The following is a 24,957-nucleotide window of genomic DNA, read 5'->3' as shown; positions in this document are numbered from 1 at the left end:
GCATTTGCTGGCAAATCTGTATGTTCTCTGTGGCTTCCCACAGCTGTAAAAGTGGCTTCACCACTCACCTTCTGTCAGAACTAAAATGATACACTTGCAGAGTACAGATAACTAAGTAGTCTCCTTGAAAAAGCATGTTAAAATGCACTAAACATAAATTACTGATCAGCAGTTAGAAAACCACATATGAGGGGTGCATAAAACATTCAGTGTAATTAGTGAATTGATATGTATAAAGGGATGCAAGTAGTTACAAATAAATTTTGTTACATAATAAAAAGGTAGGTCACATCAGATTTTTTAAAACATTTCTCAGTTTTTCAATAGTTAGATTCTTACCTCAATCCACATATTAAAAATCCATATGCATTAATAAATAAAATAATAATATTATAAATTGTTGAAACTTAACCAATATTTATAGAGCTTAATTTCACTGTATTTCAGTTTTCTCATCAGTAGAAGGGGTTGTTGTGAGGATAAAATGAATTGGTACATGAAAACACTTAGAACATAGTGTCCAAAAGAGTAAGTGCTCAAAAGAAAGTGAGGGGGAATTAATCATTCTGATCAAGAGGCAGAGACCACAAAAGGGAAGTCTGATAGATTTGGCAACAGGAGATTTAAAACGATGCATGTGGAAAAAAGCACAAGAAATAACAGTGACAACATTGTCATAAAAACTGAAATAAAACTACATAATAAAAAACATATTAATATCCTTAACTATTTGATATGTGACTATATAATATGTTTTTGTTATATAAGATACACTATACATAATATATAGTATAAATAACTGGCAGATCATTACTTTAAAAAGGTTAAAAGACAAAAAAGTTATATAAAAATTTTTCATAAAAGTCAAAAGACATAAAAACAATTCACCAAAACAGAAATGCAAGTAAAAATAAATAAGCAAAATATTCAACTTTATCAATAATCAAAGAAATGCTAAGGGAACAGTTTACAGAAGCCATATTTTTGTTTGGCTATCAAACCTAATACAGGGAGAGTTCTGAGTGGTGGGTGTCCCATACTGCTAATGGAGCCATGCAACCCTTTTGGTCCAGCAATTTTGCTTCTAGGAATTTGTATTAAGTTAATAGTCACAGGTTTATACAAAAATGCAGTGATAAGGATATGTATCAAAGTGAGAAGGTATGAATTAGCCCAGTATCCAGCCAAGATTGTCTGTGCATCAATCATGAACATATAATGCAGTCATTGAAATGATCCTATAAAATAATATTTATAAGACAGAAACTTATTCATCATGTATTTTGAGTTAAAAAACAAGAATATATATGTATATGCTAATCCCTAGGTAGAAGGATGATGATTATTTTTTTTCCTTTATTTTCCAAATTGGATATTTAAAAAGTATACAAATTTTTGTGGGGTTATGTACATTGCTCATTGTTCTTCAATACATGCATACAAAAACAGTTAAGATATCATTCAATCTTAGTTTAGTAAGAGTTCTCAGAAATATTTGCACCTTCACGGCTATACATACGGAGGGGGCTTGTAGGCTTATTCGCTCATGAATCCATCTTGAGGAATCTGGATGTAACAACTACAAGAAAGACAGAAAAAAAAAAAATTAGGAAACTTCTGTGGAAATCTGCATCATAGATTACCTTAGCTAAGAGCAATCTTTGAGGTATGATTACATCAATCTATGTCACTGGTAGGTGAAGTTAAAGAGGTGCATTAGGGTCATATTCATATATTCAGAATATCTTGTTTTTTTGACAACTTGTTGAAGTAGCTATTTATAAAACATATCATAAGATCCAAGGAATAATGATCATTTATTACAAACTCTCTTTCCACTACTTTTCTAGAAAATCTTTGCCACTGGAACTCACCGATGTTTTCTTCTTAGTGGTAGTTGGTTTTCTACAACTTGAATAGTAGTTGAGGGTGGCATACTCCATCAGAGCAGCAAAGACAAATAAGAAGCAAACTGTCACAAAGAGGTCCATGGCAGTCACATAGGACACACGAGGCAAGGAATTTCTGGCGATTGTGCTGAGTGTGGTCATGGTCAGCACTGTGGTGATGCCTGTACAGGGAATAGTTATCAAGTTGTAAAAGGAGCCAGACAAAATTCCTCCACACCAACAGTGTTCTATTTTTAGGTAAATCCTTCTTGGCATTGCATATATGTAATAATACTTTAAATTTTAATGTCTATATAATCTTGCAAGCATTTTCATAAAATTTTTGTCATAGTTCATACAATAATGTTAAAATATCTGAATTAAGCCAACACCTTTCAATTTATTCAGAAATTCTCAGTTTCACATTGTCTTTTATTTTATTTTATTTTTTTATTTATTTTCAGCATAACAGTATTTGTTGTTTTTGCACCACACCCAGTGCTCCATGCAATCCGTGCCTTCTCTAATACCCACCACTTGGTTCCCCCAACCTCCCACCTCCCACCCCTTCCAACCCCTCAGACTGTTTTTCAGAGTCCATAGTCTCTCATGGTTCACCTCCCCTTCCAATTTCTCCCAACTCCCTTCTTCTCTCTAACTCCCCTTGTCCTCCATGCTATTTGTCATGCTCCACAAATAAGTGAAACCATATAATTGACTTTTAAATATTTTCTAAATAATGATAGTTTGCAGTCCTCCATACATTCTGTCTCACATCTCACACTGTTCTTCTGCGCAGATAAACTGTTTCCTTCCTTACTTTTTCTTTTTGCAATTTTAAACTCCAACCTTTCTTTAGGACCCAGTTGAAGTACTTCTCTTAATGAGGTGGCATTGCTTATAGCACCCTAAAGAGAGTTGATAACATGGGAATCTGCACTATCTTTACCTTCTATGTGCCTGGTTTCTGCATTTGCACAAGGAATTGCATTTGTCTTTCTAGTCTTTGTATGTCTGTCTTTCTGAATAAATTGTGTGATCATTATAAGCAAAACTGTATCTTGCTCATCTTTGCTTACTTGCCATCAAGCATTGTGCCTACCACATTTTAGGCATTTCAATGAATGCTTCATATGGACTATATTGATTCATTGATTAATTAGCTAACTAATAATAGTGTTGGTCTGACTTTGACTATTTTATAAACATAAGTCAATAATAAATATTTAAACAAAGTCTGTGGACAAGAGTCAAAAAACAGACACATATGTGATGGAAGGTTTAAAAGGAAAAGTCAAAAAATGGGCAGAAGACATGAACAGACACTTCTCCAATGAAGACATACCAATGGCTAGCAGACGTATGAAAAAATGTTCATCATCATTAGCCATCAGAGAAAAATAAAATCAAAACCACATTGAGATACCATCTTACATCAGTTAGAATGACAAAGATTAACAAGGCAAGAAACAACAACTGTTGGAGAGGATGTGGAGAAAGGGGAACCCTCTTACATTATTGGCAGGAATGCAAGTTGGAACAGCCAATTCGGAAAACAGTGTGGAGATTCCTGAAAAAATTAAAAATAGAGCTACCCTAAGGCCCAGCAATTGCACTACTGGGTATTTACCCCAAAGATACAGATGTAGTTTAAAGAAGGGTCATATGTACCCTAATGTTCATAGCAGTAAAGACCACAATCACCAAACTGTGGAAAGAGCAAAGATGCCCTTCAACTAAATAATGAATAAAGAAGTTATGGTCCATATATGCAATGGAATCTTATGCCTCTATCAGAAAGGATGAATACCCAACTTTTGTAGCAACATGGATGGGACTGGAGGAGATTATGCTGAGTGAAATTAGTCAAGCAGAGAGAGTCAATTATCATATGGTTTCACTTACTTGTGGAACATAAGCAATAACATGGAGGACATTAGGAGAAGGAAAAGAAAAGGGAAGGGGGGATTAGAGGGGGAGATGAACCATGAGAGACTATGGACTCTGAGAAAGAAACTGAGGATTTTTTTTTTTAAGATTTTATTTATTTATCAGAGAGAGGGGGGAGAGAGCGAGCACAGGCAGAGAGAGTGGCAGGCAGAGGCAGAGGGAGAAGCAGGCTCCCTGTTGAGCAAGGAGCCGGATGTGGGACTCGATCCCAGGACGCTGGGATCAAGACCTGAGTCGAAGGCAGCTGCTTAACTAACTGAGCCACCCAGGCATCCCGAAACTGGGGAGGGGGTGAGCCTGCTGGTGGGTATTAAGGAGGGCATGTATTGCATGGAACACTGGATGTTATACTTAAGCAATGAATCTTGGAACACTACATCAAAAAATAATGATGTATGATGACTAACATAACACAATAAAAAAAAAGGAAGGGAGTTTACTAAGCATTAAGAAGAATGAAATGACTGGATGATTATTACACAAGAGGAGTTAAGACTAACTCTCTTCTAGATGAGTTCCTGCAAAATCAGAAACTGCTAGAGCTGCTGGACAGGGAGGCTAGTGACATGGACTCAGGAATCATAGGAATATTGACTTTAACATCACTACTTTGTGCTTGCATGAGGATACTATAAAATATCCACCAGGTAATAATACTCCATGATAGGGTAGATATGATGGATAAGTGCACATGAGTTTCTACCTTTGCTGGGCATTAGTGCCTCCTGGCACCTCCTCAGGAGGGTTAGCCAGCGCCAGCTAAAGAATGATGCTAACAGCATAGGGTGGACAGCTTTGACATGGAGGTCAAAGCCCTCAGCCTTGCTCTGGGCCTTCTCAGCATTTGGTCATGTAAAGTCACCTACCTTCTTTGAACTTGTTTCTTTAATCAGTACAGTGAAAACAGAATGCCAAGCTCTCTTTTCTATAGATGAGGAAAAAGTGCTGTGTAAACTTGGAAAGTCTACACTGATGATAGATATATTCTTATTGAAATAATGATTTTCTAATAAATATCCAATTTAACTTTAAAAAATGTGACCATGTCATTCTACAGAATATGTAAGTAGGAATTTTTTCACTAAATTTGGGGATTGTTAACCTCAATTTCTTCTATTTTCTTTTTTTCCCTTAATTATTTATTTTCTTACCATAGCACATACCCTCCCCAATGTCCATCACCCAGCCAACCCATCCCTCCCACCCTCCTCCCCTCCAGAAATCTTCAGATTGTTTCCTGAGAGTGAGAGTCTCTAATGGTTTGTTTCCCTCTCTGGTTTCATCTTGTTTCATTTTTCTCTCCCTTCCTCTGTGATTCTCTGTCTTATTTCTTAAATTCCTCATATCAGTGAGATAATATGATAATTGTCTTTCTCTGACTGACTTATTTTACATAGCGTAATACCCTCCAGTTCTGTCCACATCATTGTGAATGGCAAGAATTCGGTTTCTCGGTTTCTTTTTTCTTTTTTGATGGCTGGATTATATACATACATACATACATACCTATGCATATATACATATGCATACATATATACACACACATACACATACACATACATACATACATACATACATACATACATACATACCACATCTTCTTTATCCATTCCTCTATTGATGGACATCAAAGCTATTTCCATATTTTGACTATTTTGGACATTGCTGCTATGAACATTCAGGTGCATATGCCCCTTCAGATCACTATTTTTATATCTTTAGGGTAAATACCCAGCAGTGTAATTGCTGGGTCATTGGATAGCTCTATTTTCAAATTTTTTAGTAAACTTCATACTGTTTTCCAGAGCGGCTGTACCAGCTTGCTTTCCCACCAACTGTGTAGGAGTGTTCCCCTTTCTCTGAATTCTTTCCAACACCTAACATTTCCTGACTGGTTAGTATTAGCCTTTCTAACTGGTGTGAGGTTATATCTCATTGTGGTTTTGATTTGTATTTCTCTGATGCCAAGTGATGTGGAGCACTTTTTCATGTGTCTATTGGTCATTTGGATGTCTTCTTTGCAGAAATATCTGTTCATGTTTTCTGCCCATTTCTTGATTGGATTATTTGTTCTTTGGGTGTTGAGTTTGCTAAGCTATTTATAGATTTTGGATACTAGCCCTTTATCTGATATGTCATTTACAAATATCTTCCCCATTCTGTTGGTTGTCTTTTGGTTTTGTTAACTGTTTCCTTTGTTGTGCAAAAGTTTTTTATTTTAATGAAGTCCCAATAGTTCATTTTTACCCTTGCTTCCCTTGCCTTTGATGATGTTTCTAGGAAGAAGTTGCTGTAGCTGAGGTTGAAGAAGTTTTTTCCTGTGTCCTCCTCAAGAATTTTGATAGATTCCTGTCTCACATTGAGGTCTTTCATCCATTTTGAGTTTATTTTTGGGTGTGGTGTAAGGAAATTCTCCAGTTTCATTTTTCTGCATGTGGCTTTCAAGTTTTCCCAACATCATTTGTTAAAGAGATTGTCTTTTTCCACTCGACATTCTATCCTGCTTTGTCAAAGATTAGTTTACCATAGAATTGAGGGTCCATTTCTGGGCTCTCTATTCTGTTCTATCAGTCTATGTGGTTGTCTTTGTGCCAGTATCATACTGTCTTGATGATGACAGCTTTGTAATAGAGCTTGAAGTCTGGAATTATGATGCCGCCAATTTTGGTGTTCTTTTTCAACATTCCTCTGGCTATTCAGCGTCTTTTCTGGTTGCATATAAATTTTAGGATTATTTGTTCCATTTCTTGAAAAAAGTTGATGGTATTTTGATAGGGATCAGATTGAATTTGTAGATTGCTCTGGGTAGTATAGACATTTTCACAGTATTTGCTTTTCCAGTCCATAAGCATGGAATGTTTTTCCATTTCTTTGTGTCTTCCTCAAATCCTTTCATTAGTATTCTATAGTTTTCTGAGTACAGATTCTTTGCCTCTTTGGTTAGATTTATTCCTGGGTATTTTATGGTTTTGGGTGCAATTGTAAATAGGATTGACTCCTTAATTTCTCTTTTCTCTGTCTTGTTGTTGGTGTATAGAAATGCAACTGATTTCTGTGTATTGATTTTATATCCTGACACTTTACTGAATTCCTGTATGAGTTCTAGCAGTTTTGGAGTGGAGTCTTTTGGGTTTTCCACATAAAGTATCGTATCATCTGCAAATAGTGAGTTGACTTCTTTGCCAATTCAGATGTCTTTTATTTCTTTTTGTTGCCTTATTGCTGAGGTTAGACTTCTAGTACTATATTGAATAACAGTGGTGACAGTGACCATCCCTGCTGTGTCCCTGAGCTTAGGGGAAAAGCTCTCAGTTCTTCTCCATTGAGAATGATATTTGATGTGGGCTTTTCATTGATGGCTTCTATGATATTGAGGTATGTACCCTCTATCCCTACACTTTGAAAAATTTTGATCAAGAAAGGATACCATACATTGTCAAATGCTTTTTCAGCATCTATTGAGCATATCATGATTCTTGTTTTTTCTTTTATTAATGTATTGTATCACACTGATTGATTTGCAGATGTTGAACCAAGCTTGCAGCCCAGGAATAAATCCCACTTGGTCATGGTGAATAATCCTTTTAATGTACTGTTTGATCTTATTGGCTAGTATTTTGGTGAGAATTTTTGCATTCATGTCCATGAATGATATTGGTTTGTAATTCTTTTTGAAGGGTTCTTTGGTCTTGGGATCAAGGTAATGATGACCTCATAAAATGTGTTTGGAAATTTTTCTTCCATTTCCATTTTTTGGAACAGTTTCAGGAGAATAGGTATTAATTCTTCTTTAAATATATGGTAGATTTCCCCTGGGAAACTGTCTGGCCCTGGGCTCTTGTTTCTTGGGAGATTTTTGATTACGGCTTCAATCTCCTTACTGGTTATGGATCTGTTCAGGTTTTCTACTTTTTCCTGGTTCAGTTTTGGTACTTTATACATCTCTAGGCATGCAACTGTTTCTTCCAGATTGTCAAATTTGCTGGCGTAGAGTTGCTCGTAATATATTCCTATAGCTTTTTGTATTTCTTTGGTGTTGGTTATGATCTCTCCTCTTTCATTCACTATTTTTATTACTTTGGGTCATTTCTCTTTTCTTTTTGATAAGACTGGACAGTGGTTTATCAACCTTATAATTCTTTCAAAGAATCAGCCCCTAGTTTCATTGATTTCTACTGTTATTTTGGTTTCAATTTCATTGATTTCTGCTCTGATCTTTATGGTTTCTCTTCCGCTGGGTTCAGGCTTTATTTGCTGTTCTTTCTCCAGCTCCTGGAGGTAGGGTTCAGTTGTGTATTTTTTTAAATTTAATTTTATTTTATTTTCAGTGATCCAAAATTTGTTTTCTATGTACAACACCCAGTGCTTCATGCAATAATGTGCCCTCCATAATAGCCACCAAATGGCTCACCCAACCCCCATCCCTCTCCCCTCCAAAACCCTCAGTTTGTTCTCAGAGTTCACAGTCTCTCATATTTTATCTCCCCCTCAGATTTTCTCCAACTCACTTCTCCTCTCCATCTCCCAATGTCCTCAGTGTTATTCCTTATGCTCCACAAGTTGGTGAAACCATAAGATAATTGACTGCTTGACTAATTTCACTCAGCATAATCTCCTCATTCATGTTGATACAAAAGTTGGGTATTCATCCTTTCTGATAGAGGCATAATATTCCCTTGCATATATGGACCATATCTTCTTTATTCATTTATCAGTTGAAGGGCATCTTGGCTCTTTCCACAGTTTGGCGATTGTGGTCTTTACTGCTATGAACATTAGGGTACATAAGACCCTTCTTTTCACTACATCTGTATCTTTGGGGTAAATACCCAGTAGTACAATTGCAGGGTCATAGGGAAGCTCTATTTTTAATTTCTTAAGGAATCTCCACACTATTCTCCAAAGTGGCTGCACCAACTTGCATTCCCACCAACAGTGTAAAAGGGTTCCCCTTTCTCCACATCCTCTCCAACACATGCTGTTTCCTGTCTTGCTAATTTTGGCCATTCTAACTGGTGTAAGATGGTATCTCAATGTGGCTTTGATTTGAATCTCCCTGATGGCTAAGGATGATGAACATTTTTTCATGTGTCTGTTAGCCATTTGTGTGTGCTCTTTGGAGAAGTGTCTGCTCATGTCTTCTGTCCATTTTTTTACATGATTATCTGTTTTGTGTGTGTTGAGTTTGAGGAGTTCTTTATAGATCTTGGATATCAGTCCATTGTCTGTAGTGTCATTTGTGAATACCCTCTCCCATTCTGTGGGTTGCCTCTTTGTTTTTTTGACTGTTTCCTTTGCTGTGCAGAAGGTTTTGATCTTGATGAAGTCCCAAAAGTTCATTTTTGCTTTTGTTTCCTTTACCTTTGGAGATATATCTTGAAAGAAGTTGCTGTGGCTGATGCTGAAGAGGTTACTGTCTATTTTTAGCTCTAGAATTTTGATAGATTCCTGCATCACATTGAGGTTCTTTATACATTTTGGGTTTATCTTTGTGTATGGTGTAAGAGAAAGGTTGAGTTGCATTCTTGTACACGTAGCTGTCCAATTTTCCCAGCATCATTTATTGAAGAATCTGTCTTTTTTCCACTGTGTATTTTTTTCATCCTTTGTTGAAGATTATTTGACCATAGATGTGAGGGTCCATATCTGGGCTCTCTACTCTGTTCCACTGGTCTATGTGTCTGTTTTTATGCCAGTATCATGCTTTCTTGGTGATCACAGCTGTAGTAAAGCTTGAAATCAGGTAATGTGATGCCCCCAGTTTTGTTTTGTTTTTCAACATTTCCTTAGCAATTCAATGTTTCTTCTGGTTCCGTGCAAATTTTAAGATTGTTCCAGCTCTTTGAAAAATGCTGGTGGAATTTTGATCAGGATGGCAGGGAAAGTATAGATTGCTCTAGGCAGTATTGACATTTTAACAATGTTTATTCTTCCAATCCATTAGCATGAAATGTTTTTCCATCTTTTTCTGTCTTCAGTTTGTTCCACGAGTGTTCTGTAGTTCCTCGATTACAGATCCTCACCTCTTTGGTTAGGTTTTTTCCCAGATATCTAATGGTTCTTGGTGCTATAGTACATGGAATTAATTCTCTTATTTCCCTTTCTGTATTTTCGTTGCTGATGTATAAGAAAGCAACAGACTTCTGTACGTTGATTTTGTATCCTGCCACATTACTGAATTGCTGAATGAGTTCTAGTAGTTTGGGGGTGGAGTCTCTTGGGTTTTCCATATAAAGTATCATGTCATCTGTGAAGAGAGAGTGTTTGACTTCTTATTTGCCAATTTGAATGCCTTTTATTTCTTTTTGATGTCTGATTGCTGATGCTAGGACTTCTAGTAATATGTTGAACAACAGTGGTGAGAGTGAATATCCTTGTCATGTATTTGAGACCTTTTTTGTTTCTTGAGAACAGCTAGTAATGCTCTATACTTTCCTCTCAGGACCACCTTTGTTGCATTACAAAGATTTTGAACAGTTGTGTTTTCATTTTCATTTGTTTCCATAATTTTTTAAAATTCTCATTTAATTGCCTTGTTGACTCATTCATTCTTTAGAAGGATTCTCTTTAACCCCCATGTATTTGAGTTCTTTCTAATACTTGTCTTGTGGTTGAATTCTAGCTTCAAAGCATTGTGGTCTGAAAATACGCAGGGAATGATCCCAATCTTCTGGTACCAGTTGTGTTCTGATTTGTGACCCAGGATGTGATGTATTCTGGAGAATGTTTCCTGTGCACTAGAGAAGAATGTGTGCTTTATTGTTTTGGGGTGGAATGTTCTTAATATATCTGTGATGTCCATTTGGTCCAGTGTGTCATTTAAAGCCTTTATTTCCTTGTTGATCTTTGCTTATTTGATCTGTCCATTTCAGTGAGGGGGTGTAAAGTCCCTACTATCATTGTATTATTTTTGATGTGTTTCTTTGATTTTGTTATTAATTAGTTTATATAGTTGGCTGCTCCTATAATAGGGGCATAGATATTTAAAATTGTTAGACATTCTTGTTGGACAGACCCTTTAATATGACATAGTGTCCTTCCTCATCTCTTATTATAGTCTTTGGCTGAAAATCTTATTGTCTAATATAAGGATTGCCACCCCAGCTTTCTTTCGAGGTCCATTAGCATGGTAAATTGTTTTCCATCCCCTCACTGTAAATCTGGAGGTGTCTTTGTTATAAAATGAGTTTCTTGCAGACAGCATATCAATAGGTCTTCTTCTTCTTCTCCATTCTGATACCCTTTTGATTGGGGCATTTACATTCAGCGTAACTACTGAAAGGTATGAATTTAGTGCCATTGTATTATCTTTAAGGTGACTCTTACTGTATATTTTCTCTGTTCCCCTCTGGTCATTTCTCTTATGCTCTCTCTTTGATTAGAGGAAAATATTTCCTGTAGGGCTGGTTTGATATTTGCAAAATTTGTTAGTTTTTGTTTGTCCTGGAAACTTTTTATCTCTCCTTCTATTTTCAATGACAGCCTAACTGGATATAGTATTATTGGCTGCATATTTTTCTCATTTCGTGCTCTGAATATATCAGGCCTGTCCTTTCTAGCCTGCCAGGTCTCTGGATAGGTCTGCTGCCAATCTAATATTTTTGCCATTATAGGTTACAGACCTCCTGTTCCAAGCTGCTTTCAGGATTTTCTCTTTGTCTCCACTACTTGTAAGTTTTACTATTAGATAACAAGATGTTGACTTATTTTTATTGATTGTGGAGGTGATTCTCTGTGCATCACAGATTTGGATGCCTGTTTCCTGCCCCAAATTAGAGAAGTTCTCTTCTATAATTTGTTCCAATATACCTTTTGCCCTTCTCTCTCTTCTTCTTCTGGGATCCTAATTATTCTAACATTGTTTTGTCTTATGGTATCACTTATCTCTTGAATTCTCCCTTTGTAATCCAGTAGTTGTTGATCTCTCTTTTTCTCAGCTTCTTTATTCTCCATCATTTGGTCTTCTATATCACTCTCTCTTCTGCCTCATTTGTCCTAGCAGTAAGACCCTTCACTTTTGATTGCACCTTTTCAATAACTTTTTTTAAAATTTCAAGTTGGTTAGATTTAAGTTATTTCTCGAGAAAGAGATTTTACTTCTCCAGAAGGGGATTGTCTATTATCTTATGTGTTTTTTTCAAGCCCAGCTAGCATCTTTATAATTGTCATTCTGAACTCTAGTTCTGACATCTTACTAATGTCCATATTGATTAGGTCCCCAGCAGTTGGTACTGTCTCTTGTTTTCTTTTTCTTTTCTTTTCTTTTTTTTTTTTTTTTTTTTGAGGTGAGTTTTTCCACCTTTCCATTTTGTCCAGAGAAGAATAGACAGGTAAGAGAACAAAATGCTAAAAGAGAAACAAGACCAAAAAAATATACAATAACCAAATCAGAAGAGACCCAAAATCAGGGGGGAAAGAAGGGAAAACAAAACATATGGTTAGGCTGATAAATAGAACAGAGCCACACACTTGATTTTGGGTGTATCTTGGTCTGTTAGAGGAAACTGCCTCCCAAAATTTTAAAGGAAGAAAAACTTACACACACACACACCCACACACACACACACAGACACACACACACATATGAACAAGAGTAAACACGATGAAGAGATGGAATGACTTTAAGGATGAACATTTTAAAAAGATTTTTAAAAAGGAATTGGTAACTAAGAAGTTGGTTGAAAAAAAAAGAAAGACAAAGAAGGGAACATGATCAGGCTGGAGACTAGAACAAAGTCATATGCTATATTTAGGGTATATTTGGTCTGTTAGAAGAAACTGTATCCCAAATTTTAAAGAAAGGAAAGTTTATATGTATACAAAAAATAAGGTTAAATACAATGAAGAGAGAGAATATGACTATAAAAATGAAAATTAAAAAAAGATTTTTAAAAGGTATTGATAAGATGAAATAGTTAAAATGTGTTAAAACAGGAAAGAGGTAAAATAAAAAAAATAGAATAAGAAAAAAGTAAGTTTTTTAATGTTTAACTTTGAAAAAGTAAAGAATCATGGGGGGAAAAGTGATGAATTCTATTGTGCTATATTCCCCTAGATCTGGAGTTTTGCAATTCTTTGATCAGTAAACTTGATCTTGGCTGGATGTTCTTGCTGATCTTCTGGGGGATTTGCAGTGATTCCCAAATGTCTTTGCCCAAGGTAGAATTGCACCACCCTTGGCAGGAGCCATGTTCAGTAATTTGCTGTTTTGCTCTCAGTAACTTTTGTTCTCTGAACCCTTTCTGTACAGCTATGGAGGACAGGAATGAAGATGGTGGCCTCCCAATCTCCATCCTGGAGGAGCTGAGAGCTTGGGCCCCCCCTCTTCAGTGTGCCCTCAGAGAAAAGCAGTCAAACACTCCCGTCTCCCTGGTTTCCAGCCATATTTCAAGTTCACCCAGACTGTGACTGAGCCTTCTTATCTCTGGTACATGGCTGGGCCCATTTGGAGTCTCCAAACCCAGCAGATTCCTGTGGCATGTTCTTGTACCACTCCTCTTTGGGGAGAGAGAGGAGGTCTCCCTGGATCTGCCAGTTGTGGATTCCCTGCTTGAAGAGTAGTGGCCTGACAGTGCCTCAGATAACAGTTTAAGGTAATCCTGAGCTGAGAGCCTCCTCCTTGGCTCCATTACTGCAGGTGGTTCCCCTGCTCCAACACCTGGGAGCTCCGCCACACTCAGGCACCCCTGGTCTTTTTGTGACCCTGTGGGTCCTGAGACCACACCCATCCCAGTGAGGGCTCCAGCCCCCACTTAGCCTCTGGAGTGATGTCCCTCCATGGAGCAGACTTCTAAAAGTTCCAATTTTGTGCTCTGATGCTCTACTATTTTCTGGGATCCAGCCCCTCTCCCTGTGGCCTATCTTCTTGTATATCACCTCAGACTCACCTCTCTGCATGTCTTACATCCCAGAAAGTGTTAGCTTTTCTGTTTCTAGAATTATTGCTATTCTTCTCTTTGATCTCCTGTTTAGCTTGTAGATGTTCAGAATGGTGTGATAACTATCTAGCTGAATTCCTGGGACCAGATGAAATTTAGGTCTCCTAGTACTCTGCCATCTTGCTCCTCTTCTCCAAAGCTCATGTTATTATTATCCCCATTACATAGTAAAAGCAAATTCAATGTGATGCATTTCTGTTACCCATCTATATCTACCTCACAATGTAGTGAGGCTCAATGTGGAGTGAGGATCATGGACAACATTTGGCAATGTCTGGCTTTAATCACATTTATTTAAAAAAAATATCTCATTCATTTTCTCTTCTCATTTTAGAACCCAAGTTATAGTTATACATCTTCATATTGTCCTACTGATCATTGAGGCTTTCTACATCTTCTGAAATCTTTTCATCCCTCTCTTCTTCAGATTAGATAAATTTTATATGATGGTATTCAATTATGCATGATCTTTTTTTCTGCCATCTTCAATCTGCTAGTAAGCTCAGTTAGTGAATTTTTCAATTTAATTATTATACATTTCATTCTAGAGTTTACTTTTTAATATACTTTACCTGCTGTGATTAACTATCTGTTCATTCACTGACATTATATTTTCCTGTAAGAACTTTACCATTGTTATAATAAGTTGCCTTAAACTCATGTCTGCTGATTCAACACCAGATTTTTCTTTTTATATTGACTATTTTTTTAAGATTTTATTTATTTATTTTACAGAGAGAGATCACAGGTAGGCAGAAAGGCAGGCAGAGAGAGAGAGGGAAGCAGGCTCCCTGCTAAGCAAAGAGCCCGATGTGGGACTTGATCCCAGGAACCTGAGATCACAACCCGAGCCGAAGGCAGCGGCCTAACCAACTGAGCCACCCAGGCACCCTATATTGACTATTTTTTGTCTTTATCATGGGTCACATTTTCCTGCTTCTAAGAATACTGAATAATTTTTATTGCATACTCAATATTGTGGATGATATAATACAAAGATTATGAAATGTATCATCCTTTTTTAAGCCATGTTAAATGCTTTCTTATGGCAGTTAATCTACTGATGGTTCTCCTTGACCTTGTTATGGTTTGGTTTAAGCTTTATTTAGAGGGGTTCTAGAGTACCCCTTCAGTCTCAGGCATAGCCTTTTCTGGTGTCTTAACCAAATTTTCTGATGTTAATGACTTTTCTCTACTCTTCTGGACTGTAAATCCATTATCTTCAAGCATTATGTATTTCTAGTATCTCTATCTCCTTAAGGCCACCATGGTGACTCTTTGACAGGACTTTCATAACTTCACATTGTGCAACCATTACTACATATTATATTGTTTGAGAGCTGATTTTTCAAGTCATGCTTACTATGGCACCTGACCAATTGCGAGTTCATAACCTCAAAAATAGTCACTAAATTTATGTTGTGACTTTGCTGAATACTTTATCAATTCTATTGTGTATTTTCTATAAGCATGCAAAACTAACACTGATGGAGGTATTACAGGCTAGTTTATCTTGCTCAAAAAGTACTATGTTGGTTGAACAAACAAAGAATAAAGTAACAAATACAGAAAAAAAAATGAGACATTTGCAAAGACTTTGAAATTGAGAAAATGCCCTCTTTTTTGAAGAACATGTTTAAGCAAACACAACCTTTATATCACTCTTACCCATTATCTGTTTTCACACATAAAAATATTGAAAGTTAAGTAATGCTCCTATCATAAAGAAAGATTGGTATAAAAATGTTATATAATTCTAAAACCCCTGGAATTTAGTGTTTTATTAGGAGGACTTTGGGCATCAGAGGATAATTCATGAAAAGACTTTGAGATTTAGTGTGTAGATTGAAGCTGGAAAAAATGATCACTTTCTTTTTTGATGGTAAAGTTGCTATAGGCAATCAGAACTTTTGTTACTAAAAGACTATTTTACTGATATTATGTCTTTAGTCCTCAAAAGTATATGAAAAGCTGTGTCCCTTTACACTAATGTAATGAGACTTTTCAGTGTGGCAGATTCCCAGGGTGTGACTATATTTTTATGATGACTTCATCCTTAGAGCATAGTATCAGATGATGCAATTGATTTGTTCTTAATCTCTAACCCAGTTTATTTTAAGTGGCACACTTGGAACTCTATTGTCGGAAAGAGTCTAACTTGACTACTTGAAACAATCTAAGCACAGTTTAAGTAGCCTTCAAATTAGATCAATTACATTTGAACTAAATCTCTTACACTGGAAGAATTTTTATGAATACTTCTGTATCAATATTACACAAAATGACGGGAGACTTGTTTTTGTCTGTGTTTTGGAAACTCACCTAATGCTGTTCTTGCTGGTGTAGCATCTTTTTTTATCCAAAATGACACCCAGGATAAAACCACAGTCAATATACAGGGAATGTATGTTTGAATAGTGAAGTATCCCATTCTTCTACTCAATTCAAAATATATGGTCATGACAACATAATCACCTGTAATAAAATATTATCAAAAGTAAAACAACTTTCGTTGATTAAAGAATATTTCAGGGAAATAATTTTGTTGAATATATGACCTGAATAAAAATATACAACTACAATAAGATCAAATTGTGAAGAAAGGTCAAAATGCTGGTGTTCTTAAACTTAATTTTTATAAATTTTATTTTATCCATGGCTGTGCAGGACCTTTTACTGGTCACTGGAAAAAGACAAACAAACATATTAATTGATAGAGGAGACAGACATGCACATCTATTCTGTGATAGACCATTACTCAATGAGCTATTATTGCTTGAGCCCATCTATATGTGTTATGTTTAAAATAAAGGGAAACATAATCCACCCTCAAGCAGATACATAGTCATTCTGTTTTTTTTAATAGTAACAGAGCTAAACATAAACTTTCATACATAAATTTATGTAACAATTTTATATTTCTATTTTATAGCATTATTTTAGCATATCAACCTTGTATTTTATGTTTTATTTGATATTTTTATGTTGATCTTATCCTTTCATGACTCCAGCAGTTAGGATGTGCCAACCCAGAAAACAAACACAAGAAATCATTTTATGACATTCTGCTTCCTCCCACTAAAACAAAGCCACACCATAAAAGTTATTCTAAAGATTCCATGAGATTCCTTAAAGAGTTGAGAGAGGGTGCACACTTAATGCATTAGACAATTTATTCCAAAATCATTTCTTTTGTGTCCTTTCTAGGCAACATCCTGTTGAGAACACATCTGTCCCCCACCTCCGCTTGACCTTCACTCTTCAGTATTCTGGATTCAGCATTTTGGCACCTGAAATTACCATGTGCAGATCTGAACTATCATCTTCCCCCACACCAATGCCTGCTCTTCTCTCACCAAAGTCAAGTCCTTCTCACTAGGCAAGGCAGAAATACAGAAGCTACCTGTGACTCCTCCTTTTCCCTTCCTCATTTCCTGCATTGTTCTCAATTCCTTTCCCCACAAATGCCAGATTCTATTACAGCTCCCATCTGTCTCCTAACAACTAACCCTTTCCCACTCCAGACAATTCTATGTCCTATCATCAAAAAGATCATTCTAAAACATAAATATCCAACATATCTCTCCTTATAATCCTTCACCAACATCTTGCTACTCTTGTGTTATTGTCATGAATTTAGTATGGTCTATATCATTCTGCATGCAATGCCCTTTGCCCCTTGTAAAGGAAGTCTGCACTCTGGACATCAGAGTCTCCCCAAGTCCTCAGATATACCAAGACCTTTTCCCTTGGGCCAGTAAATCTCTATTTATCTGCCTACGTGCTCTTTTCTTTTCCCCTGCATCCCAGTAATTCCATTCACTTTGAATCTCAGCTTAGAAATCATTTATTTTACCAGGAAATCCTCACTATGCCCCTCTCAACAACTCTTATTAATTCATTCCTATAATTGCTAATATGTTATTCAGACCAATAAAATGATTGGGTTATAGAATATCTCTCTCTTGTTTACCAGTGTTATTTAGTGATAAGCAATCGATTAGTGTGTGTTTAATGAAAAGATGATAATGAAAGTCCCATTTTTACTTAAGAAGATTGAAAAGGAGATTATATTGAGTCCATATGAAAACTGCCTTTTAATTATTAGAGATTTTGTGGTGTTCTCTTGTAGCAGTATTCAGGATGGTTGATAGAAACATCAATACTGAGATCATTTTCCAAGAAACACTTAAAATTCTAAGCAAATTAACATTTCACTGCAAAGAAATAAAAATGATTAACCTGAAGCAATCAAAAGACACAAAGATATTTTTCTAATATGAATGCCAAGTTACATCATTTCCTGGGGAAATATTATTGAATTATGTGTGATACTTAAATGTCTATTATTTTTTACAAAAAATTTCAATTAAAAGCCAAGTAGAAAACAAACATAGAAAGACAAAACATAATAAATCAGTTATGAATGCAGCGTCGATGGAATATCCAGAGTTGAATAATTTCTTCAGCTACCACTGTAGTTTTCTGAGAAAGATAAAGAGGGACAATTTCAGAGCAGACACACAATTCATTTTAGTAAATCTATCTGCTTCTCCCCAACCAGAAGTAAATGGACACTATACCTGTGCTCAGCATACATCTTTGCTAACCCAGAGATCTGCTGAATGTCCCATTATCAAGTATGAAAGACAGATGGACTGTCAGGGCCACATTCTGGGGCCTGATATTATAACTCAGTTGGTTCTTGGTGAGGTTTTGGGACACACTACAAGAAGCAGTTCCAGAGAGGGAGGAATTGTGGGTTCTAGACCATTGCCCCACATAAGAACAACACATAGTCAATGTGCCTCTCATCCTAAATTGGAAGGAAGAGGCCATGGGGTCTTAATTTCCAGATGCATCACATGTTTCTGTATATACATAATTTGTTTGTGTAGGCCTGAGGAGAAGAGATAAAAACCCTCAGAGGATGCAAAAGTTCCTCCCTATATCTGTAAACATGAAAAGCTCTTCAGACAGACCAAGTATATGCCTAAGTTATATCTGCCGTTAGGTTTAGGGCTCTTGACTGAAGAATAATGTAGTTCTTTCTATCTGCTCCCCTTCTGTAAGTGTACATATACCCACACACATACATTCACACACTCAGACACTCACACACTCCCATGGACCCAGTCTGCTCCAACTTGGGTGTGAAGTCTCAGCTCCTGCTTTGTGTTCCTTGGACGATTTTTGCTCTCTCTATGGTATGTTTAAGCCATGCACTTTTATTGATGTGCAGCTTTCCTAATGCAGTTCATGAACTGGACCAGAATGGTTTTCATTTTCTGTTATAAGTTCTTTCCAAACCAAAGGGACATAGATTTTGGTTGGCTCATGCCAGATAATAGGGATCTAGAATCCACAGAGGTTCTCCAGAGTCTACCTGGAATGTGCCTGATGCCCACTTCCCTGGGGGAAAATGGAAAAGAAAAAATTGGGGAGGCATTGAGAAGCTTCTCTTTGATCCATCAAAATAAAAAAAAAAAAAAATCAACTTGGGCCTAGTGGAATTATAAGAACAAGTTGCTCTTTGCCAATTGTTCATTTGTGTGTGTGTGTATGTGTGTGTTTCCTGAGCCAATGTAAGCTTTTTGGAAGAGCACGTGTAGCACTATCTTTTAGCACAATGCACATATTTATGAAATACAAATTTATTAAGCTAATACTGTGTTTCATGAAGTTGGAAGTACAAAGATTAGTAAGAATCAGAGTTCTCTCAAAGCTAAAGACTAGCCGGCCACATTTTCCATACTCCAGCATTTTTTTCCAGAAAGAATGATTAAAAATAATTATTTACTCCATGCTATCAATAAGCTTGTTTATTTATTGCTCCTTATGCACCAAAAACTTCCTTTGAATTTCTCATTTTTTAAATTATTTTTTATTAACCTATAATGTATTACTTGCCCCAGGGGTACAGGTCTGTGAATTATCATTGAATCTCTCTTAAACATCATTGCTATTTCTCCAGATTTGCTCCCCTTGTGATGGTCATGTCTTCTCACTCCTTCACGCAGGTATCTCCTTGGTCTCCTTTCAAAATATCCTAAGTTAGTACCCTTCAAAAGCTGGCGAAGACTTGGTTATTAGAAAGCAATATTCAGTTAAGAAAAAAAAAAGTTTTTCCATGGAAGACTTATCTTTTTCTTTGGTTTATGACATATGTTCATGAATTAAATTCTTCATTTTAAGGAATTAAATCTATCAAACTTTTGTTACTGTTCGTGCTGTTGAGAATCTGTTTCTTATCCGGAGACCACAATGGTATTATATTGTTTTTGTCTATAAGTTTTGTTTTTATTTTTATATGTAGTTGATTCTTCTCCAAATTAAATTTCTTAAAGTCCAAGATTGGCTGTCACAGCATCATTCGTTGTCATCCTCAGTCATCCACAATGCCATATAAGTATGGATCTGTTTTGTTCACATATCCATATATGTATAGATCTGTTTTACATGTCAATTCCAGCATAATTACCTCATTATCTTAGTTATTAAAACTGGGAGATGCAGCATAAAATGACCCTATATTAATAACACACTGGTACAATTCTCTCACCTTAGTGTGAGAACCTGTGACTTTGTTTTAACCAATAGAATGTAACCTGTCATTTCTTTGGTCAGGTTACTTTATAGAGCAAAGGTGAATGGATTTTGAGATCTGTTGATTTCAAGCTAATCCAAAGAGAAATTATCACTGGACCTGGTTCAGTCAGGTGAAAACCCTTTAAAGGAGGACTGGGACTTTCATGAAAAGCGATTCTCCTTCTGGTCTTGAAGAAGTGAACTACAATTAGCTCTACAGCTACAAATAATAAACTCTGTGAACAACATAATGGTATAGAAATAGAGTCTTCCTTAGTCAAGCTTCCAGATGAGAATGAAGTTCAGCCAATGCCCCAACTGCAGTCTTATGAGAGCTTAAACAGAGGACCAAGCTAAGCCAAACCCATGCTTTTTACTCACAGAAACTGCTGAATTTTGAATGCTCTGGTTTAAGCCATTAAATTTGTGGTAATCCGTTACTCAGAAATGAAAAATTAAAGGAGAGTGACATCAACAAGATGGCCAAATAAGATGTCCTTTGAACTTATTCCTCCTCAATAACACTAATTTGGCATCCATCCATATTTGCACTTTTGTGGGAGCTGTGAGATCCAGGTAGGAGACTATGAAATCCTGATGCTATTCAAGAATGAAAACAGCCATTTTAAGAAAACAGACTTTTACTAAGGCGACTGACTCAATGAACCTAAAAACAGCTCTGTTTACATGAGGACTCATCTACATCCTCACTTGTCACTGGTTCTGTTGCTAGCACAATATGCCAAGGGACTCATGAAAAGTCACACCTACTGTGTGTTGGGTGATAGACATAAAGAATTCAATCCCAGCTGTGGACCACAAAATGGCTCATGAACCAGCTCCAGCCTTGTGGGTCACTTACTGGGAGTCTCTAAAGAACACTGACTTAGACATTTACCCACAGAGGAGAGAGCCTTCGTGGAAGCCCAAGAGTCAATGGAGATGTTAAAACACATTGCTAGAGAAAAGAAAAAGAAAAAAACTGAGACTGGATTCAATGAAGAGGAATAGTTTGACTTTAGCCATATCACCCATACCTCAAAGCAGCACAGCTTAGTGATAAGAGAGATGTTCTTGGTCTGTGATTTCTCCCACAGAGGTAAGTGAGAAAGTGTGACGGAGTACTTGGCTTCCCTAGCTGTGTGGGATGCTGCTAATGAGGCCCATTTTCCCTCCTCTCACACAGAGTGCTGAGTCCTGACCTGCATGCCTGGAGGGTGGTGAGCACTAAGAGAATAGCAACCAGGGCTTGGAATGGAACATAATTAAGAGACACAGATCCTCCCAGCAGTCTCATGGACTCCATTAGGAGGTCTTCCAACAAGTTGCTGGGGAAATCTCAACTATGGACCACCCTAACTGGCCCACAGGCACTTCCAGTGCTCTGTGTACCACTCCCTCCCCCAAAAGTGGCTAGCTCCCAGTGTGCTTTTTCTGGGGTGGTGAGAGCAAGCTTCAGCAGATGGCTAGTGAGTACACACAGAAAGCTCACCCAAATCCATAGGACTGGGAGAAACTACAAGCTTGAGCTCTTAGCAAAGCACTAGGGAAAGCAAAAGAGAGGCTGTCAGCACCCACTATGGCTTTTTGGGATTGATAAAAGGCATACAAGTTTAAATATTATGCCACAAGAGGGAGCAGGCACACTCATGGAAAAAGTGTGAGAAAGACTCAGAATCGCTAGCAGTTCTGATGGAAGGTATTTATCTCCCAAAGTCAGTATGTAAAGACTGGAGGAAGTGACTGCTACTTCAAATGCAAAGGCAGCAATGCAAGACTTAAAGGAATATAAAAAAATAAGGAAACAGGACCCCAACAAAGATCACGATAATTTTCCAATAACCAACCCCAAACACAGAGATCTGTGATTTGCCCAACCAAGAATTCAAAATAGCCATTTTAAGGAAACTCACTGAACTACAAAAACATAAAACACAGAAAGACAATATAATACAATTAGGAAAATAAGACACACAAAAAATCAGAAATTTGACACAGAAAAAGAAATCACACACACACACATACAGAACCAAACAGAAATGCTGAAGCTCAAGTATACAATTAATGAGGTGGGGGGAACAATGCATTAGAAAGCATCAACAGCAGATTTGATAAATCAGAAGAAAGAATCTTAAATAGGAGAAGAGGACTTTTGAAATTATTCAGTCAAAAAAAGAATAAAAGAAGAAGAATAAAAAAAAAGAGTGAAGAAATCTATGTGATCTATAGAATATTATTAATAGAAACAATTTAATTACTGGAGTCGCAGAAGGAAAAGAGACGCAGATAAAAATTTTAATTAGATAGATAATGGCTGACTGAGACTTCCCAAATCTGGGGAAAGGTCTGGATACCCAAGATCATGAAGCTGATAGGTAACCCAACATCTTAATCTAAAACAATTTCTCCAAAATATATTGTAACTGACTAAAATAAAAGAGACAGAACATTATAGCAGAAAAAAGAAAAGAAAATTGTTCTCATACAAGGGAACCCCAAAGAAGCTATCAGCATAATTCTCCGCAGAAACCTTGCAGACCAAGAGAGAGTGGAGTGATATATTCAAAGTCCTGAAGGGAAAAAAAAAAATCTGTTAACCAAAAATACTTTACCTTGCAAGTTGTCCTACAGAAATAAAGGCAAGCTGAAGACTTTCCCAAACAAACAAAAGCTGAGGGAGTTCATCACCACTAGACTTGCTTTAAAAGAAATGCCGAAAGGATTTCAGATTGAAACAAAAAGACGTTAGTCAGTAACATAAAAACATGGAAATATACAACACACTGATAAAGGTAAGTATATAATCAAATTCAGAATATTTTAAAAATATTATATGATGGAGTGTTAACCATTTTAGTATAAAAGTTAAAGGAAAAAAGTATTAAAAATAATTATAGTTACAATAATTTGTTAATGGGCACAAAAAAATAAAAGGTAAATTCTGATATCAGAAATATAAAAAATTAAATAAAAGAGAAAGAATAAAAATAACATTTTTAATGCAAGAGAAGTTAATGTAAAATAGACTGTCACAGCTGTAAGATATTTTATTTAATCCTTATGGTAACTGTGAGGCAAAAAGCTACTGTCCTATGGAAATAAAGTCTACTATAGATATGCAAAAGATAAAGAGAAGGGGTTAAAAGAATACTACAATGGAAAGTTATCAACTTACAAAGGAAGACAGCAAGAGAGAAAGAAAGGAATAAGAGGATTATAAAATAGCCAGAAAACAATGAATAAGATGGCATTAGTAAATACCTACTTATCAACAATTACTTTAAATGTAAATAGAATAACTTCTCCAATTAAAGACATATAGAGGCTGAATAGATTAAAAAGGAGATCTAACTTTATGCTGCCTATAGGATATTCAGCTTTCAAGACATACATAGGCTCGAAGTGAGGGGATAGAAAGAGAAATTCCATGCAAGTGAAAACCAGAAGATAACAAGATTAGATATATTTATGTCAGACAAAAAGATTTCAAGTCAAAAACAGTAATGAGAGACAAAGGTCAGTAGGTAATGTCAAAGGAGTCGATTCATCAAGAGGATATAATAATTACAAATATAAGTGCACCCAACATTGGAGCATCTAAGTACACTGAACAATTACCAAAAAATCTGAGGAGAGAAACCCCACCTGCAACAATGGGGAGGTGATTCAGATGGAGAATCCATAAGGAAATGTTGGACTTGAACTATATCAATGACCAAATGGACCTAACAGACATATTCAAAACATTCTATCCAACAGCAGCAAATATACATATTTTTCTGAAGTGCACAGGGAACATTTTCCAGGATAGATCACATGTTAGGTCACAAAACAAGTTTTAACAAATTCAAGAAGATTAAAGTCATACCAATTCTTTTTCTAACCACAATGGTATGAACCTACAAATTAGCAACAGGAAAAAAAAAAAAGGGAAAATTTATAAATATGTGGAAACTTAACCCCACACTTGTGAACATCCAGTAGGTCAAAGAAGAGACCAAAGAGAAATAAAAGCAATTCTTGGAACAAATAAAAATGAAAACACAAGGTACCAAAACCTATAGGATGTAGCAAACCCGATTCTAAGAGGGAACTTTATAGTGACCAATACCAGCTTTAAGCAAAAACAAAGATGTCAAATAAAAAAACTTACTTTTACATATCAAGGAACTAAAAAATAAGAAAGAAAGAAAGAAAGAGAAAGAAAGAATCAAGCTAAGACCAGATTTAGCAGGAAGGAGAAAAAAAAAACAAAGATCAGTCCAGATATAAATGATAGGTGCCCACTGGATCCTCACCCTAAGCATAGGCATGGCTTTGGTTTTTGTCCCTCCCTGGGCCTAAATGCCAAGTCTCAGCAAGGATGGGATTTGGGACATAGACTCATCCTTGACAAATCAGCCAAGAATACAGGAGGAAACCATGCCAGGTGCAACCACTGGGATCTCATTGGAGAGCCTGGTTCTAGATAAAACCTGATCTTCAGACCCATCATGTGTCTAATTGCTGAATCCAAACATGAACCCTAAGCCTCACCCTAATGCTCATCCTCAACCACCCCCCAGGGAGTTCTGCGTGGTGCCATCAAGATA

General features: G+C 36.4%; 1 protein-coding gene across 1 annotated transcript in view; it reads right to left on the bottom strand.

The window, feature by feature from the left end:
• Positions 1–24,957, bottom strand: part of GABRG3 (gamma-aminobutyric acid type A receptor subunit gamma3) — a 643,721-nt gene that overhangs the window by 2,471 nt on the left and 616,293 nt on the right. The window contains exons 7-9 of the mRNA XM_059371735.1: positions 16,100–16,252; positions 1,875–2,071; positions 1,520–1,579 (exon numbers count right to left, since the gene is read on the bottom strand). Of these exons, the coding sequence (XP_059227718.1) occupies positions 1,520–1,579; positions 1,875–2,071; positions 16,100–16,252 (410 nt within the window). The remainder of the gene's footprint in view (positions 1–1,519; positions 1,580–1,874; positions 2,072–16,099; positions 16,253–24,957) is intronic.

This window comes from Mustela nigripes, chromosome 13 (genome assembly GCF_022355385.1).
Source record: "Mustela nigripes isolate SB6536 chromosome 13, MUSNIG.SB6536, whole genome shotgun sequence".
In the NCBI taxonomy this organism is placed as follows: Eukaryota; Metazoa; Chordata; class Mammalia; order Carnivora; family Mustelidae; genus Mustela; species Mustela nigripes.
Note: the sequence above shows the minus strand (reverse complement) of the source record. Positions and strands in the feature narration are given on the sequence as shown.